The sequence below is a fragment of the Equus asinus genome, chromosome 28 (genome assembly GCF_041296235.1).
Source record: "Equus asinus isolate D_3611 breed Donkey chromosome 28, EquAss-T2T_v2, whole genome shotgun sequence".
Classification (NCBI taxonomy): domain Eukaryota; kingdom Metazoa; phylum Chordata; class Mammalia; order Perissodactyla; family Equidae; genus Equus; species Equus asinus.
The window spans coordinates 50655246-50675595 of NC_091817.1; the positions used below are offsets into that span (position 1 = coordinate 50655246).

The window sequence follows — 20350 nt, forward strand, 5'->3', positions numbered from 1 at the left end:
GTGACCATGTTGATATCCAGAGGGAAGAAAAGGAACCTCAACCCCTACCTTATACCACAAAACAAAACCAACTCCGGATGCATCACAGACTGAAAGCTGTTAGAAGACAGCGCAGGAGAACATCTTCACGACCAGCAGACAAAACCATGAAGTGCCACTCCACACCCACCAAAGTGACTTAAACTGATACCACCAAGTGTCAGCAAGGACGTGGGTCAACCCAAACTCTCACAGCTGTGGGGAGTGCAGGGCGGGAAAAACCACCCTGACGAACTATGAAGCCAGATGGAGGACTGTGGAAAAACCCAGTGTCCGTATGTCCATGTCATGTCTCAAACTGAGAACCCAAATGTCCCATGGCAGAAGGTGACTGTTCACACAATGGAACACCACACAGCAGGAGAGAAGCACCGACAGGACAGAACCTCGAACATCAGATGCAGCTGAACAACTGATCCCCTCATGGAAAACCCAACAGTGAAAATGTGCCTACGCTGACAGAGGTCAGAACAGAGGTCACTCTGGTCAGGAGTGGTCACTGCAGACTGCACAGGAAGGCCCCGTGGATGCCGGTAATACTGTGTTTTTGATCTGGATGGTGATTAACCCAGGTTTTAAAACTGAAATACAAAACATGATGTGCTGTGTGGACACCTCACTAAAGAAGTTCACAGAAGCCTTCAAGCCTCAGGTCCTCCCCTCACTAGTGGCACCTGCAGTGCCCCTGGAGCACCTCGGGGCTCCAGCTGAGCTGACGGCAGGGGTGGCAGGGGCTCCGATGAGGTTCTCAGGGCAAACCTGGTTCAGAACCTGGCTGGGCAGCAGGGCTTGGGGCAGTGAGTTCATTCAACCGCACTGAACGTTCCTTACTAGTAAGACAGGGCTCCTAAGACCAACTGAACACGTTACAAAATGTTTTCATTTCCTAAATGCTAAAAGAACCCCTGAAACATTAAATTCAACTTTTATCAGCTGCCTCCGTGTCAAACCCCAATATGCCATAAAAAGTGCCAGGGGGGTAGCAGCTATGGCGCAGGGACAGGCAGTGACCCTATCAGCCCATGTTACCTCATGTATCCTCACAATATGCTTGAGGAGGGGGCTCCCCACACATCATGGGCAGAGAGGGGAAACTGACTTTTAATCGCATACCACGCCAGGCTGTCCACAGGGAGCAACTGTCTGGAAGATGGTCACGGTCCACCTGACACACTCACCCGGAACCTTCACCATGATTAACTAACTCTTACCTGTAAATGACCAACAGGGAAAGAGCCCGACAGGAACTGAAATTCTATCAGCCACTATAAACAGCATAGGTACGTCAATCCAATTGTTCCACCTCCATTTGTTGAAAAGATTGTCCTTTCCCAACTGAGCTGCCTAGGCGTCCTTACTGAAAAGCGACTGACCATACACACGGCATCTATTTGTGGACTTTCTCGTGTTCCACTCATCAATGCGCCTGTCCTATGCTAATACCGTACTATCTTATTATTGTAGTGAACTGAAATCAGGTAGCTGACATCCTGCAACTTTGTTCTTCCTTTTCAAAGTGGCTTTGGTGACTCTTAGGTCCTCTGAATTTCCGTTTGAACTTTAGAGTCAGCTTATCAGTTTCTACCAAAAAGCCCATGGAGATTTTGGTTGGTATCAGAATGAACCTATAGATCGACTTGGGGAGGCCAAGCAGTAAACAACATGGAAAGTTCTCTGCAAATGAACATGTTTCCATCTGCCTTCATGTCTCTCAGCAACATTCTGCGAGCTTCCAGAGAACAGGTCTTGCCCACCTTTCATCAAACTTATCCCTAAAAAAAAAATCTACATTTTTGATGCTACTATAAAAGTATTTTTAAATTTTAATACCCAGTTTTTCATGACTAGTTTTTAGAAATACATTTTTGTGTCCCTGGCTCTGTACTGTGCAACCTTGCTAAGCTCATGCCTCGCTCTTGTACCTTCTATGTAGATGCCTCAGGATTTTCTCCCTAGATGATCACGTCGTCTGTGAGTAAAGACCTTCACTCCCCCTTCCCAGCCCATGTGTCTCAAAGGCCTGGCTGCTCCTTCTTGTGAAATCTGGTGTGAGCATCTGGGGGTGTCAGCTCATCCGAGGTGCTCAGCATTCACACAATAATGCCTAGCGAGGGGCCCAGTGTATGCAGCACTGTTCCAGAAGCTGGGAACATTGTGAAAAACCACACAACATGGCTCCTCCCAGAGGCTTACCTTGTGGTGGGAGACAGGAAATAACAAGGTAGCAAATGCTAGGTGTGTCAGAGGGTGGCACATGCTACCGAAAAGGATAGTGGAGTGTAAGGGCAGAGGGGCAGTGGAGGCAGGCACTGGCTCAGGTTGGACCAGTGGCTGGGAAGCCCTTTGGGTAAGTGAGCAGAAACTGGTAACTGATGTGTGGCCACCTCTTCACCCCAGGACCACTCTGGGAGCAGAAGGGGATTCAAGCCTGGCACATCTTGCTTCTTCTGTAGTTTTTCTCTATTCCCTCCCTGCCCTTGCAAAACAGACAGCCAGAAATCCCAACAGTCAGCACTTACTCTCCAGGTCACAGAGACTGCAGTAGTCCATCTGGGAAAATAACCTGACTCTCCTTCGCTGCCACTAGAAAGCCTGTCTGAAGCCTGGAAAGTTGCTGACACGCTCAGGGGCGTGGGATCCTTGGAAACTGGAGCCACTGTCATCCTTTCTGTGATTTGATTATTAGGACATCACTGCCTGCTCTTCCTTCCATGGATTTCTTTAGGATTTGAGGAACCAGGTGCTCCTAGGGCTCCCCAGGATCAAGAGGAGCACACGGAGCTGGGGCCATGCGGACTCGTCCAAGACCTGCCTGTAAAACCACAGGATGATGGGGCCAGCCTGGTGGCGCAGCGGTTAAGTTTGCACGTCGCACTTCTCAGCGGCCCAGGGTTTGCCGGTTCAGATTCCCGGGTGCGGACACAGCACCGCGTGGCAAGCCGCCCTGTGGTAGGCATCCCACATAGAAAGTAGAGGAAGATGGGCACGGATGTTAGCTCAGGTCCAGGGTTCCTCAGCAAAAAGAGGAGAACTGGCAGTAGTTAGCTCAGGGTTAATCTTCCTTAAAAAAAAAAGGAAAAAAAAACCCCACAGGATGAAGCAGCTATGAGTCAAGGCCACATCACCATGCTCCTTCCAGCTTCCAAACTGAGGTGACTTTTGAAGTCATTCTTCTTGGATGAAAGGAGGCAGGGGCATGGGGCCCAAGCATGTCCACTCACAGCACTGACAATACCACCTCTGAAGACAGGCCCCACCCCTCAGGGAGAGGTGGGCCTGCTGGCCTTCAAGCAGAGGCCTTCACTTACAGAGGAGTCTGTAACTTCTCTAGACTGGCCCTGGGGTTTCCTCTAAGAACACTCTGCAGGGACCACTGGATGCTACAGTTTGCGTTGTAGAGAGCACATGCACAGTTCTCAGACCAGAGCACTCACCACGTCCCTAAGGGGCTAGTTAGAACAGAAGGCAGGCACCCAGCCTCCAAGTTTCTGATACATTAGGTCTGGGTGGGGCTGAGCATATGCACTCCTGAAAGGTTCCAGATGATGCCACAGGTCTGAGGATATGCTCTGAGAACCACTGGTCTAGCACAAAAGAAAGTGAACTCTGCACCACAGCAACCTGGAGTGACTGTGAGCTGCTATGCAGTCTCCCCTGAGTGGTGTGTGCCAAGCACAAGGAGAAGGACACTGTGTGAGACGGAGAGGAGGACTGGCACAGGAGGGCCCCAGACTGGGGGTCAGGGCATTAGTTCTTGCTGGGTGGCCTCAGACATCACGGCAGCCCTCAGCTTCTCTGCACAGAACACCCTCAACCACAAAGGGGCTTGCTGGTTCCTTCTCAGGCTCCTTCCCGCTGGGATGTTCTAGGAATCTGCAGCCTGCTGTGGTGACAGAGCATTTCCTAAGACAGGGAACTGAGGGGAAGTCCCGAGGAAGAGCCGCTGTCTCCAACACAGCCCCCACGCTCCTGCTGCATCCACGCAGGTAGACCTCATGCCAAAAGGACAGCAGAAAACTGCCAAGTAAGTGTGGCATGACGGCTCCTGCCAGAGCCGTGGCCCTGTCTCCACCAAACGGATCATTCTACCACGAATCTCTAGGAAAAATCTAAAAACATGTTGCTTTTGGTAACATGGAGCCATATCTTGGAAAAATGGAGTTTGTGATAGAAACAGAGCAGAAACAGCTTCAGACGCGTGTCAACAGCAGAACCGGCCAGCTCTGAGCTCTGGATCCAAGTCCTCGAATCCTCAGGTGGAGGTAGCACTCTGCAGTTGCAGCCACCATGAGGAACACCTTCCCAGGTGGTCTATTTCGAATTGCCATTTAAGCTAAGAAAGCTCCAGCAGCACTGAGCACCTGGCTCCCTATTACGTGGTGTCTCGTGTTAAAGTTTGTCTGCCTCCATGAAGCGAATGGCTTTATCTTGGGTACATTAAAAAATAAAAAGGACAAAATTACCTTACCGAGAAAATACCAAAGCCAGACCCACAGTCTCCTGTGGCAGACGTGTGCACGCCGCCCACAGAGACCACACCAGAGCCCATTCAAGCCACTCGAGTCTCTGTTCCCATCAAGTAAAAGAAAACAACTCACACTGGCCTAGAAGGAGCTTGTGTTAGAAGGCACGCGGGAGGCCTGCCCACTGCCCCTGGATGGGGCGCCCCAAGGCCTGCGCAGCTGCCACTGCTGAGGCAGGCGCTGAGCCATGGGCCTTGCGCCGGGCTGGCCTTGGCGGGGAATCCTTAGGGCAGGCTCAGCCCCTATTCCTCCTCGTGGAGATCTGGGCATGGGGATAGTGGTCTGAAGCTCCCAAGGAGCCAGTCTAGAGGCAGGAAAGTAGCTGGAGTGGGTTGCATGGGGCCTCCACCACAGGAGAGAGGCGACAAGGGGCTCTCCTGGCCTGCATCCAGAGCTCTGCATAGACCTGGGGACCAGGACTCCAATGGTCCTGGACCGAGTTCTTGGTCCAGGACTCCAGGGGTGGTTGGCCTATTCAGTGTGAAAGCATCCCAATACTCTCGGCACTTCACCACCAGAGCGGGAATTACCAAGTTCACCCAGGGCGTGTCTGCCCCACTGGCTCCAACTCCTCATGGGCACAGCAGCACACACCCACCCCAGCTACACCCAGACCCTCGCAGGCCTTGCAGACCCGTGCACCTCTCCCATGCACGCTCATCCTGCCTACGGTTCCACACTGCAGCTCCTACCTGTTCCTGCACATGGCACAAGGCCTAGAGGACGGAGCAAGCGGGTGAGGACACACTGACACAACTGCCCAGACATGAGGGTCTCTGAGGCCCACCTGGTCATTCTGACAAGCACCTAAGCACACCTATGTTCATGAACTGCTTCACAGTTAACCTAAACTAAATGAACTACATGGCTCAGCTCCCTTTCTCACATGGAAAACACACTAACCTCACAGCTTACCAAACCCAGCATCACCAGACATAGGGGCACAAACTCACACAGCAGCCGCAGCAGCAGGAAGCACCAACAGAGATAGCACAAACAGCAGGTGGGGGCTTCCACCCAGACCCAAGTGCCAGGAGGGACAGGGCCTGGCGGGAGGGCAGGACAGGCAAGCAGGGACAGCGGCCAGGTGCCCCCTGAGCACTAAGGCCTGGAGCCAAAGTCAAGGAGGCAGGGAAAGGGGCAAGACTGAAGGGTGGTGATGGCAGGGCAGTGCCATCGCCTGGGCAATCCAGCACTGGCATCTCACCTCACCAGCAACTGCACGAGACGCTCCTGTTCCTGCTGTGGAGATGAGTTAGCAGGGCAGATAACTGACGCGTTCATGGTCACCATGGACTGGGCGCCCGTAAGCCCAGTGTCACCCCACAGCACTGCAGGACAGGAAGTGCGTCCCCCGAGCCCAGCGTCACCCCACGGCACTGCAGGACAGGAAGTGCGTCCCCCGAGCCCAGCGTCACCCCACGGCACTGCAGGACAGGAAGTGCGTCCCCCGAGCCCAGCATTAACAGCACACAAATAAGACAAGGTGATTTAGATTTACGTCCCATTTTCCAATTCACATTGAGAACAAGCCAAATTGGAAGTAAAATTATCCAGCAGTGTTTCTAGTCAAGATAACTCAAATATGATTAAATGTCAAATTCGGTCTCACTGAAACCACGACAGGAATCCTGTGGTCCTAGGGGACAGAAACATGAGGCCAAACCAAGGTGAACTCAGACAGTAATTTCTGTCCATAAACCTCTTATTTAAAATTTAACTTTGGTCCCCAAACAATAAACACACCCTTAAAGGAAGCAAGACCTGTCTGGCAACATCACTCCTCTCCACATCCCCCAGCCAACGGCACCTTCTCCATGCTGGCTGTAGAGGACACCACAAGGATGGGGCTGAGAAGACACATGACTCCAGTGGAGTGAGGGACACCCAGAGCAGGCAATGCTACACTCTAGCCCTTCTCCTGGGCTAGACACAGCGCTGTACCAAGGAGAGATGAGTGAGGAAGAGACGGGAGAAGGAGGAGGAGAGGGGAGGAGGAGAGGGGAGGAGGAGAGGGGAAGAGGGAAGGAGGGGGAGGGGGAGAGGAGGGAAAGAGGAGAGGAGAGGGGAGGGGGAGGAGGGGAAAGAAGAGGAGGGGCAAGGAAAGGAGGGATAGGGGGAGGAAGAGGAGGGGGAGGAAAGGGAGAAGGGAGGCCAGGAAGAGGGGGTGGAGAGGAGGAGGGAATGAGAGGGGAGGAGGGGGAGGAGATAGGAGGAGGAGGGGAGAGGGGAGGGGGGCAGCGTAGAGGGGAGGAGGAGAAGGAGGGGAGAGGGGAGGAGGAGAAGGAGGGGAGAGGGGAGGGGGGAGCGTAGAGGGGAGGAGGAGAAGGAGGGGAGAGGGGAGGTGGGGAGCAGAGAGGGGAGGAGGGGAGAGAGGAGGGGAGAGAGGAGGAGAAGAGGAGTAGAGTCAGACATGTTACCTTTTTCCCCGTTTGTTTCTCCACCATGTCGTTGCTGAGAGGAAATTCTTCTTGCTGTGGTGTTTTAGAACACCCACCCTTGGGCATCGTTCTTCTCCCCTCACTTGATCTTCATTTATACGGCCATTGCTTCATCATCAACCGTCTGCTTCAAAAGAGAGGACACAGAGGGTTAAGATTTGTTGAACTCAAACAAAACTCAGACAATCGCAAACTCACATAACAGAACGGAGTGAACGGAACCAACTTTCTGTCTAGGGCCACCCAGGAAGGGACCTCTCAGGATGCACCAGTGAGGTGGTCAACCCCAGCAGGAATGTCTATACTCCACAAGGAAGAACATGGTGGGGCAAGCATTTCACAGATGCAGACAGGATCGGCCTGCAGAGGTAATGCCGTGTTTCTGGGAAGTGATGGCCAGCACCTCGGATCTCAGAGTGCACACTGGTTCCCAGTGGCTCCAGCCTTGCTCCACACATGCTCTGCAGCAGCCCCCACCCCTCCCTTCCCCATGGGCAAGGTCACACCCCTAGGTGCAGTGCCTCGGCCCTCAGGTCTGGTGTATCATGGCCACCACCTTCTCAGGCATAGTCTCAATACCAACTCACCACCTGGGAAAGCAATTCCCTATCCACATTGCACTCCCAGACAGAAGGTCAGGACGAGAATCATTCTGCTTTTCAAAAAGCACCAAGCACACCCAATTCCCCAACTTCCCTGAATAAAATGTTTACAAGGCAGCCATGTGACATCTCTGAGGGAGTCCTCAAAGGAGGTCCAGACAGCTCTGGTGCCCCATTCCTACCCACTGAGCCAGACCCTGCACATGGGCCTGAGGCCCCAGCCCCTGCATTTCCCAGGAAATCCCAGGACATATGCTGTATTACTCAGTTTTTTACTTACTTTATTTTTTCATGTTTGGATATCTTCACAAGTTTGCTGTCTGGGTCGAGACTGCCCCTCCCAGGGCCAGTCCTTTTTTAGAGACAGTCAAGGGCTCCCAAAGTGGACATGCCTTTCACAGGAAAACCACCCACCACCCTCTACCTCACTCTCAGACACAAGCCAATCACTTCCTCAAAGGTAAACCATCCCAGCCTGCAGGCAAGTGGAGACCACCCTACAGCCCAGCCCACAGAGGTACTCAAGCTGCTCCCCCTGCCCTGCCTTTCCTGCAGAAGCTCCCTAAAAGGTTCTGGCCAAGGCTCTCCTCTCGCTCCTGTCTGCTGCCTCCTGACTGCCCTGGTGCTTCCCCAGTGGCCCTGCAGAGCACAACGTGCCCTCTCTCTGGGAGGGCCTGAGTGGACACTCCTAGAAGACAGCCTCCTCTCCATCTTCCAGCCCTCCACGTTTGTTCCATGCGTCTCGCCCAAGGTGTGAGGTGCACTTGGCAGGAGAAGCAGGAAAAAGTACATCTACTTCCACCTTCCTGAAAGTGCCCTCCTCGTCACACCTTACTTTCATCATCAGAGTTAGAAAACATTTTATACAAATACAACACGCGCACTGCTTCATCTCCCCTTCCCATAGTAATGCCCTGTGTGCTGTGCCATCTTGGATGAGTATTGTCTGTAACGGACTCACCTGGAATTCAACAGCCTCCATCACATATGAAGAGCAATTCTGTAAGCGGCACTCCTGCCTCCTTCCGCCTGCTCTCTGCACGCTCAAGACCAATGTGCCCTTCACCACACCTTCTGGAGGTCCAGTCTTATTTTTCCATATTAACTGATAAAATCTCACAGAGTATCCTCTTGGTACTTAACTGACCCAAGAACATATCTAAGTTCATTTTGGGGAGCAGGACAAAGCTGACCAATTCCATTCACTTCCTCCCCTGTACACAATGCAGGTGGACTGGGTATTTCCATCCACATGCTCCAATGGCTGAGGCCACAAATGACACTTTCTGTCTCTACTTGAAACTATGAATTGTACATTCTCTTCCAATTTTCTACTACAAAACTGGAACATCTCAGCCTGGAGGAATGGCATCTCAGAGCCTGACGCAGGGACAGCTGTAGAAACTCACGGCATCAGCAATGTTTCAGCAGAAATTTAAAGATTATCCAGAAGTTAAATGTCTAAAAAGTGTTGACTGTCTGCTCTCATGATGGAAAAAATCAAGTGAACTCATCACGGAACATCCAACTCTCCTGCCCCTAGATGTGAACACAGATGAGTCTATGGAGACCGTGCAGGAAACACTGGGAACAGCCCAGGTGTGGCTGCAATGCAGCTCCATGACTCCTGCACCCTGATCTCGCAGCCAGTTCATAGCATCTGGATCAGGAGGGAACACCAACGGCCACTTCACTCTGTAAACAAGTGGTCTCCCTCAGTGTCCCTGACTGGCTCTCCAGGCGGTCTCCACTCAAAGTGGAGCTCTGAGTCCTGGAACTGAAAGGCCTGCTTCCTCTTCTGACCTGCTCGGGAAAGGCAGCACTATGGCTATGGAGCAGTGCGTTTCCAGAGAAACTGCCCCCAGCCTCCAAAGCCTAACTCTCTTTAACACACCCACAGAAGCCAGGGCACAAGAGGAAGCAGTGAGGTTAGTTCTGAGCTTGCTCATCCAGGATCTCTTCAACACTCACAGCGCCCCAGGAGCAGGTGCTTTACAAATGGGTGTTACAGCTGGGCTGAGTTCTGCTCGCCATGGCTCAGGAGTGGGGACAGAGATATTTGAAAATTTGAAATTTGATATTTGAAAGTCCAGGTCGAGCCCACAAGTTGTCACCTAAAGGCTTCTCACAGAGGCCCTCAAAAGTGCCCCTACCATTTCTGAAAGTACTTTGCAGATCAAGAAGCACTACACAACGGTGCGCCTTCTGTGGTTGTCAATGCTGGCATTAACATTAACACTGAAACCTCAGGGAGTAAGTCCCTTGCTACAGGAGACACTTGCCAGTATTTTCATTTCGTGAACAATCAACAAGCTAATTCCACGCCGCCTGTCATGGAGTGAAGGCAGGCCCACATCTCACCAGGACAGCCTGAGAGACGTTATGTGTTGGCAGCTAGGAAAGTGTGCTGTTTCCTGGGCTTGCCAGTGGGCCTCACTCACTACCAAAAAGGCCACTGTCCTCAAGACATCACTCCACCCCTCCCCAAAGGACTGGGGACACCGCTGACAGGTTAGGAGTGTCACCTCGGGTATTTGGTTTTCTTTTCCATAAGACATGCTTCTTGAGCCACCTTCACGATGACAGCCGAGACCACCTAGGCCACCTCACTCCCACATCATGTTTGGACACGGTCCTTGGTTACAAAAACCTCAATGTACAGAACTAGTCAGGAATATGAAGATAACCATGATACTAATTTCTCAGGACCTGGTACATCCTAGAACACTACATTCATCTCGTTCAACTCAGTCACTGAAACAGGGGTTCACAAGGGCTTTCAGCATCAAAAGGATAGAGCTCACATTTGCTGGTGATGCATTCCAGCTGAGTTTCTAGAAGGATAGCTGGACGCACTGGGCCAACCCACCCCGTGCCTCACAGGACCCGTCTGATGAGTTGCATGGCCAATGGGACCTTGGTCCACCCTGACTGTTATTGTCTCAATGACAAACCAGACAACAGAGGCTCAGATGCACTCTCATCCTCTTCCATCTATTTGGTCATCCTGACCCTCCCAGAGGCTGCCTGGTCCCTTGGGCTCCACACCACCCTGTGCCCCTCCATCTGGTCAGCCCCTTGCTTGGCTGCACCAGCAAAGGGAATGATACAGATGAAGCAGAACCAGCAGCAAATCTCATCAGCGCCCACGACTTCTTCTGAGGCAGGGCTGATGCCACACATTGGAAGCCAGGCTCTGCAGTACTGCTCTTCTGTGGATCCTTTACGCTGGGGGGCTGCCGTGACGCCCCAGGCTTCCCTGCTTAATGCTGGGCATTCACTGTTAAACTCATGAAGAGGCTGGGACCACCCAACAGAGCAGTCACAGTGAAGACAGTCTTCGTGGGTGGGGGTCCTTCCTTCTAGAAAGTTCTGAGGCTGTCTCAACTTGGGCTCCAGGGCTTTCTGATCAATGTGCTCCACAGCTCACTGGTGACCACAACCCAACAGGTGACCATCAAGCCTCCCCCAGAAGGCTGTCTTCTGGTTGTCCCTGCTCAGACCCACTGTAAGTGCAGCCTGAATCCCCTTGCTTCCAGTATCAGAAGTCCATTTTAAACTCAGGACGCTCTAGTCCACGTCAGAACGAAACACTCCACAGTGCACTGGGATGCACGCAGACTTGACGCTGAGCACCAAGACAGCAGCACCCTGGGAGACATCTGCAGAGCAGGTGAAGGTGACCGAAGACAGCATGGCCAGTCTGAGGCTTGCCTCAGTCACTGACCAGCGCCTGCATGGGGACAGGCTGTTGGATGCAGGCCCCGTTCCTGCACCCCCAAACTGATGGCAGCTGTCAGCTTCCCAGGCTGTCAGGGGCACAGAGGCCATTTGGGAAAGCATTTGAGAGAACTGGAATGGGGCGAGTTCTCTAAGGGATGCCACACACTCCCAGGAATGAAAGGCATAATGCCTACATGCTGGCTCAAGCAATCTGCCAACTGGCAGCCACATGTCAGAGCCCAAACAGAACACCACTTAGCCTGAAGGGGAACCAACAGCTGTCTGCGGCCAGCCCCCTGACCCATGGTTGCGCAGGGCTGGGGGAGGCCATCCGGCCCTGCACCTTTCCACACTGCAAATGGCACACAGCCCATGGAAGTTCCATGTGGCATCTGCCAGCAGGGTGCTGTTCCTACCTGCCCTGGGACCCTGCATCTGTGGGCTTGGAGAGACAATCTGTTCAAAGGGGCTGGCAAGACAGACGTGACAAGAGGACCCTGGACAAGGACGATGAAGTGTGTTCCCTCCCAAAGGTGCCTGGAGCAGCATTCATGTGTGAGCATCGCTGTCGTATCCAGCCCCGACCTGCACCCCATGGAGCACATGCAGGGCCTTTGTCCTCCCTTCTCTACACACAACATCACACTGCAAGCCCCTCTACAAGGGCAGGAGACACAGCACATAGGACAGAGGCTCCCTCCAAGACTAAACCTGATGCAGGAGAGGTGACACTGCAATGCCCACAGTCTAATAAAAACCCTAGGAATGTTATTAGCCTGATTCTGCCTTTTCAAGTTACAAGCTAACAGCAAGAAACTATGGGGACTCTGAAGGCATTTTTACTGGCCTCATGTAGATCACAGCTGGAACTCCCATGGAAAAAGCCACAGCCAACAAATGTTCCCACAGGTGCCGTGAGCCCCACGTCCACAGGGAGGGCTTGACCCGGCCAGGCTGGAGCAGCTCTGAGAGGGAAGGCACAGTGGAGCTGGACACAGGGTCAAACGCTCCAGCGACCCTGTGCAGATCACACACACCAGCGGTCAAGGAATGCTCACCAGCCCCCAGGGCGCCTTGTTCAGCTGAGCTGTAACCACAGGAAGAGGAGAAGTGGCCCAAGATGAAGACCAGCATGAACTAGCACGCACACCAGGAGGGAGTGCAGAGAAAAGAGTCAAGAACCCACCTAACTAGCCCACTGGAGAGCCATCAGGAGGCAACAGGCCAAGAACCAAAGCAGGATGCTACAGAAAGGAAACAAAGAATGAGAAGAAATTTGGTTTTAGTGAAGTCTAGAAAAATGCAAGGAGAGAGAATAAAAGATTCAGAAATTTTAAAATAAGAGAAAATCTAAGTTCTGGAGAACCAATTCCAAAAGCCCAGAATTATACAAAGGCAAAGACATTACCAAAGAAAATAATCAAAGAAAACAGCCGAGACACGACTCTTTAAACAGAAAGACTCTGACTAAGGGCAGACAGCAGGAATGAACTGAGCCCTAACCTCACCGCCCTGCACAAACACCCCCTACGCAGACCAGAGGGCGGGGCAATGCCAGGTCCTTGTCCAGGAGGGGAGACAGGTCACATCAGAGTTCTCATTGACTCTGCGAGCATCAGGTGACAATGGAGCAAAGGTCCTAAGAACATTATTTCCCGGCTGAAACACAAAAGTCAGGCATGCTGTCAACCAGAGGAAGGGCAAATAAAGACATTTTTGAGCATGCAGAAAGTGAAGTCCCCTCCCCAAGGAGAAGGCAGGAGGTCATACTCAGCAAACTGCAGCCCCAGGCCAAAGCCAATCCTTCTTCCCGCTTGTGCAGGAACTGAGAGCCAAGAATGGGGGATATATTTTAAATCTTTGTGGGACAAAGAAAATCAAGACAGGTGAAAACTGCATGGAACTAGACTCCCTGGTCCATAAACAGAGTCTCACTGGACCACAGCCACACCCAACTGCTGTCCTGCTCTAGGCCTTCACTGCACAGAAGCAGCAGAGTGCAGAGCCCGCGGCCTCCTCTAGTGGGTGCTTCTCAGTGCTGCCCACGGGCCCCGAGGATGCCCAGACCCCTTCCAGGGGCGTAACACTAACAGGCTACCTGCCTTTCCCATGGTGCTGACACTGCCTCACTCTAGCAGAAGGCAACGTCCTTGTGTCCCCATGCTCCTCACTGTCACACAATCACAGTAAAATAGCCAGCATCACCTATGACTGCCCTTGATAAAGCAGCAAACGTTATAAATTTTATTAAATTGCAAACCTTGAATCTTGTCCTTCCAATATTCTGTGACAAGATGGAAGCCTGCGTGAAACACTTCTGCTGCTGATCTTAAGAGGAGCTTCTGCAAGTGTGTGAGCTGCTAGCTCAACTGGCTATGCGTTCCCTGAACACAAGTTTTACTTGCAAGACTCTTTCAGACAAACTAGTATTGTTACAGACTGGGTATCTGGCAGTTATTTTCTCAAAAAATGAACAAACTAGGCCTATCACTTCAAGGAAAATTAAAAGTAGTTGTGGCTAATAATAAAATTTGGGCTTTCAGATGAAATCTAAATTTTGGAAACTTGTATCCACCTCCATGAGCCTGACAACATCCCAATACTTAAAGACATTTTAATGAGATTGGTGGTGACAGAAAAAGGTTATTTATTTCTTTTTTTGGTGAGGAAGATTGGCCCTGAGCTAACATCTGTGCCAATCTTCCTCTATTTTTTGTATATGAGATGCCACCAAAGCGTGGCTTGATGAGTAGTGTATAGGTCTGCACCCGGGATCTGAACCTGAGAACCCTGGGTTACAGAGGCAGAGAGTACGGACTTAAGCACTACGCCACCGGTCTGGCCCCAAAGGTTATTTTTTAAATAAGGTGTAATGAAATATGTCAAGATTTGGAAGATCTGCATAACTTGGTGAACCATTATCTTCCAAATGACCAACGTGGGATAATACAAACACAGGGGCAAGACCTATTCACACGCAGAACACACCACAGGGACTGCAGCCCAGCACTGAAACAACAGGGTCTGCAGACTCCACGCTGCACGCATGTCAGAGATGAACCCACGCTCATGTGAGAAGGCTCCCACACGCCTCCCTTTTCCTATCACATGTCTGCGTGAGGCTGGGTCTTCTTCATACACTTTAAACAAAACAGCAGATGCAACAGACGGAGTGCAGACGGAAGGAGGAGCATCCAGCTGTCTTTCATTTAAGCCAGATATTAAGGAGATTTGCATATGTATATAAAACAATGCTACTCTTTCTGCTAAATTTTCATCATTGATTTCTTTTGTAAAATAGTTACTTTTCAGTAAAAATTTATATGTAATACTTTATTATTTTTTTAATGAATTAAGTATTAAAAAATCATCTCAGTTACACTTTTAAAGACAATATTTCCATACAATAATTTGATAGCTATAAGCCACATATGAGAAGCTCTGTGGGGTCCTCACTAACCCTCAAGTGCCATATGGGATCCCAGCCCAAAAAGTCGGAGAACCTCTGGGAAGCACAGAGCAGAGTCAACCTTGTGGAAAGACTTGCTATGAGGAGATGACGGACCCAGAGCAGGGGAGTAGTCCCATGAAACTGTAAAATGACCACTGAGCGGAAGCCCAAACTGGCTTAAGAAAAAAAGGGGAAAAGAACTTTTTTACGAAAAGAAAGAACTCATGCAAATAAACTTAAAATTGAAAGGAAAGAACCTCAAATCACATAAATACATATTAGTAAAAAAAACAAAAGTTCAAGTCAAAGTCAAAAAGCTGAAGCAACAGTGTTAAAACATGATGCTGACACAGCACCAACAACAGAGCAGAGTCAGAAACCCCGTGCCTGCAGTGGACACTGACTTAGCACCAAGGGGGCACCAGAGGACAGGAGTGAAAGATGGTTCTGGTCCATCAGTGATGATGGGACAACTGGACATCCACACGGCAAAACACGACATGATTCCCATCTTACACTACACACAGATATCAATTCCAGACGGACTGCAGATATAAATGTAAAAGGCACAGCCATTAAGCTACCAGACAACAGCAGAAGAGCATCTTCACAATTTCAAAGTAAAGAAAGACCTTTTAAATCAGCAACACTGCCATAAAGGAAAAGTCTGAAAATTCTGACGCTTTAAAAGTAACACATTTTTAAAGGTCACCTTCCCATAAAGGAGAAGAGAATATTTCCTACACATATAACTGACAAAAAGCTCTTATCCAGAATATATAGACCTCCAACAAATTGGTAAGAAAATGACAAACCATCCAATACAAAAGTGGATGTGAGACTCAGGCATTCACAAAAGAGGGAATTCAAAAGTCCAGTAAGTAGATTAAAAAGTTAGCAACTTCTTTAAGAATTAAGGAAATGCAAACAAAAATTAAAAGAAGACACCAAGCATCAGTGAAGACTGAGAGCAAAGGACACGGAACTGAGGCAGGAGCCTGGCACTGTCTCCTCAAAGTGAACATCAGTATGTCCCATAACCCAACAGTTTCATGCTAGGCAGGCACCCAAAAGAAGGGCAAGCACAAAGGCCCCAGGACACATGTCCAAGAATGTGCCCCCAGCAATGTGTGTGAGCAGCCCAAGTGGTGGCACGATGCTATGACACTGACATGGGTATGCACCGCAGTGAAGACAGTCTCATAAACAATGTCGAGAACAATACACATTACATATTGACATGGATTTCTGAAAGCACTGAATGACAGTGCTCAGGGATGCATGCCCATGTGAGGAGACCACCTGAAAGTAAAGAAGGATTGTCAGGGAAGTCTGGGGACCTGGGGGTGGGTTGGGGATTGGAGATCCTGACTGAGAGGCTGACCAGAGGGGGTTTCTCAGTAAAGGTTATACACCTGTGTTCTCTGTGATAAGTGAACTGTACATTTTACTTTGCGGACTTTGGGGGTTATGTGACATTTCACAATAAATAAAATTTTGAAAGCTAGATACGTTCACAACATGGCACACACTCCACTCTGGCAGCACTTTAGGAAGCAGAAGGTTGATTATCTGACCCTGTTGCAAGACCAGCCTCTCTTCAAGTGGCCCCGACCCCTAGGAAGGGACAGTGGCCCCATCACTCTATGTGGCCCTGTTGAGAACCACAGCTATGCAGACATCCTGGGAGAGCAGCTCAAGGCTCCTCAACATTTGGAGTGAACCCAAAGGATGTGCAAAGCATAGAACAAGCAACTTGTAACGGCAGAACAGAATGCAAACCAAAAACCTTGATAAACTGGAGGTAAACACAGCTCTCAGAAAGTGGGAGGGAAGAGGGGTTGAGAAAGCAGAGCAGGAGAAACACGGTCTTACACAGAAAGAGTGAAGATACAGACCAGACGTGGCAAAAGAGAAGAGAAAGGTTGGCACATGCTTCAAAGGCAAACAACAAACAAGTAAAAATAACAGCGGTGTGCAGGAGGGGTGAGTCTGAACTCTCCTCTCAGGCTGCTCCACAAGCCTAAGTGCAGAAAAAGATCAGAAAGAGGATCCAGGTGCCCCTGTGCCTTATGCCCTCAAAGAAGGGATTGTGGAGGACCCTACAGCATTCATGTTTCCATCACCTTGCAACCCAGATGTCCCACTGCCAGATCTGCCCCAAGACGCACAGACACGGACAGGAGAAGGTGGGCACAGGATGATTCACAGCAGGGCTACCTGGAGAAGCCCTGGGACACAAGGTCCACCCACTAGGTGCTACTCGGGGCATGCAGTATTTCTACACCATGGAGCAGAACAACGGGGATTCCTATGGAGCAACCTCCACGGGATCATCAAGAGCAGAGGGCAGCTTGGGAGAGGTGGGGATGGCTATGCTTGTATTAACAAAAGCAGAATATGCAAGGCTGGTTCAATATCCAAAAATCAATCAATGCAATGCACCACATCAACAGGCTGAAAAGGAAAAATCACATAATCCTAACAATTGATGCAGAAAAATTATCTAACACAATCCAACACTCAGGATAAAAACTCTCAGCACAACAGGAGTACAGGGGAGTATCCTCAACATGATAAGGAACATCTCCAACAGCCTATAGCTAACATCACTCTTATCAGTGAAAACCTGAACGCTTTCTCCCTAACGTGCGGAACAGGCGAGGATGCAAGGATGTCCCCTCCCACCACTGGACATCAGACTGGAAGTTCTAGTCAGGACAATAAGGCAAGAAAAGGAAATAAAAAGACATACAGATTGGAAAGGAAGAAACAAAATAAAACTTTGTATGTGATGATAATGTGACTATCTAGAAAACTGCAAGGCATCTACCAAAAACTCCTAGAGATAATGAGGTCAGTAAGGTTGCAGAATACCAGATCAACACACAAAAATCCACTCTTTTTCTACAAACTAGCAACAAACATGTGGAAACAGAAATACAAACACAATACGATTTACCATTGCTCCAAATAAAAATGAAATACTTACATATAAATCTAAAAAACAAAAAAACCTATAAAAATTTTAGGAAAAAATGTAGGAGAAAATCTTCAAGACCTAGAGCTAGGCAAGGAATTCTCAGATGTGACACCAAAAGTACAACTGACAAAAGAAAGACCTGATAAACTATCTCAACAAAACTATAACCGTCTGCTCCTTGAAAGACCGAGTGCAGAAGGTGAAGAGACAGTCAGATGGAGGAGGATCGGCACGCAGAATAAACACTAGAACAACAATTCACCACACACGATCCGTCAGAGCACAGACACAAGACACTGCACCACAGCAGAGAGGAGAGCTGGCTATGGGAACTGGGGCGCGCAGAGCGGATCACCTGCCAGGGCGTTTCCAAAATCAGAGTCAATCAGAGCCGGCATGCTTTAGCATGATGAACAGCCATTTTAAAAAGCAAAATAACACAAGAGAAATGATCTCATGCACTGTCTCGCTAAGAAAGATGATTTTGTGAACATGCTCCAGGGTGTGTGGAGTGTGTGTTGAGGGGAGAGATGGAGACTGCCTTTCTCACCATGGGAAGCTGTCAGGACATTTCAGAAACAATGGCCTAACTGGTTAACCCAAGGTTTGTGGTCAGATATATCTAGGTTTCTCAAACTATAAAATATGGAAATGAACCATTCTCATATTAAGAGCTTAGGATAACATCTGACACCTCGCCCAGAGCTCAATCAATGATCCTTAACTACTCTTCTCTGAAGGCTAGGGAGGGTGGGTCTGAAGACGGAGACCCCAGGAAGCATGTTACTAATGCTGGAAACCTCTGAAGGTGGCATTCATCTAGGGCACTCAGTGGGATGTTCTCAACGCTTCTCTTGAAGACACTCTGTTATCTGGAGTTCAGTTCTACTGCTGTGCGCCTCCTCCTCCTCTGAAGGAGCCATCTCCTCTCGTTGTTGCTTTACTCCTAACAAAGGGTGAGGTCCTGCCACTTCCAACTGCAGGCTGGCCAAGAGCCACACTGATGCAAACTCATGAAAAGATGTGCCACCCAGGCCAGCGGCTGAGCACTCAGCAGGCTGTGAGGTCCCTGGGAGAAGCAGCCAGGGCTTATGGGCCAGGACCTGACCTGGGAGAAAGGAGTGTTGGCACAGGCCCTGCCCATGTTCCACTGCAGGTGGACGTCACCTGGATGCCATTCTAGACACGCCCCAACTGACATGTGTGCACAGGCCATCTTTCACAATCACACCGACTTGTGAAAAACCTGCAAACAGCCCAAATATCCCCCATCAAGAGAACAGACAGACTGTGGTGGTACCGTGACAGCACACTGTGTGATTAAGGTTCCTATGGTACCAGAAGTCAGAATGGAAGTGATGGGGGGATGGACAATTGTCTTCCTTTCGGTGGTCACACAGATGTACGTAACGAGCAACCCATCCTTAAGCACACATAAGGTGGGTGCCATTTCCTGCACCACTGTTGACACATGAGGGCTTTGCATTTAGGGGTCTCTGCTACCCTGGAGCTTCAGATGAGACTGGCTGTTCCACTGAGGTCCTACACCTGATACACAGCATACTGGCCACCCACTACCCTACCTGCCACACCACACCTCTGAAAGCCTCTGTGCCACCTCAATACCCAGAAGCAGAAGAGCAGGTGACATTACCTCGGCGTGCAGCCCTGTCTGTGAAACCCCTCGCACACATAGGCTCAGGGGTGAGGTGCCCCTCCCCTACACCTTAGCTGGGGCTTGCAGAGCAGCAGCAAGTCTTCACTCAGGCCCGCTACCCTCATGTGTATTTGATCATTTCTCCCAAGAGCACTTCTGAGTCTCCTCCAGGCCTGTGCTTCCAGAGGGTGGTGAGCAGACATACAGAGGCTGGTGGCAGGACACGGCCTTGGCTGATGCATTGCTGTGAACACAACTGTAAGGCATGCTTCAGTCGCCCAATGACACTCACAGGTAGATCTTTTATTAGAGATTCTAAATTAAGAAGTGATGGCTGCCATCACAGGAAATTCGACTTAGACACCTTTCCTGCGAGTTGGTTCAAAAAAGCTTTAATGGTTACTTTGCTGATGGGCTTTTCACCATGAGACCACGCAGCCAGGAGAACTGAGGACTCAGAACCACCGTCCTCAGGGGCAGTGAAGGCCCAGGGCCAAGGCAAGGGCAGGTGCCCAGGAAACACTCATTGAATAAACACACACCCTTCAAGACGGGATCACCAGGCCTCTGCGTAGAAATCGCTGACAGGCCTGCATTCCCTGAGACTTTCCCACAAGGTTCAGATAATAACCACTGCCTCTGTAACACTGGTGGGAACCCGGAAATTCCACGAGATATGAGGTGCCTGCCTACAAGAGGTGCCTTCTAAGGAAGGGGAAAGGAAGAAGCCACCGCCCGCTGAAGCAGCTGCTGGAACACAGCGTGTCCTCGAGGTCCTTCTGGGGTGTAGCTGACACGTCCCTGCGATGCATCCCACTCTGGACAACTATCAACACTTTTGTGCCACTGCCAGGATGGTCTGACTGTATGGCAGGACAAAGCAAAGGAGAGATGACAAAAGGGTCTTGTACAAGTAAAACATTTTAGACAT

The 20350-nt window shown here is 50.2% G+C and overlaps 1 protein-coding gene across 11 annotated transcripts in view; it reads right to left on the reverse strand.

Annotated features, from left to right (window-relative positions):
* ANKRD11 (ankyrin repeat domain containing 11) overlaps positions 1-20350 on the reverse strand; it is a 211216-nt gene that overhangs the window by 37338 nt on the left and 153528 nt on the right. For 8 of the 11 annotated variants that reach the window (XM_044761566.2, XM_070500688.1, XM_070500684.1 and 5 more), the window contains one exon: positions 6983-7127. In XM_044761566.2, coding sequence (XP_044617501.2) covers positions 6983-7069 — 87 coding nt within the window. In that variant the 5' untranslated portion in view covers positions 7070-7127. Of the gene's footprint in view, positions 1-6982; positions 7131-20350 lie in introns of those variants that run through there. The other 3 variants (XM_070500685.1, XM_070500690.1, XM_070500691.1) reach the window with 2 other exon arrangements.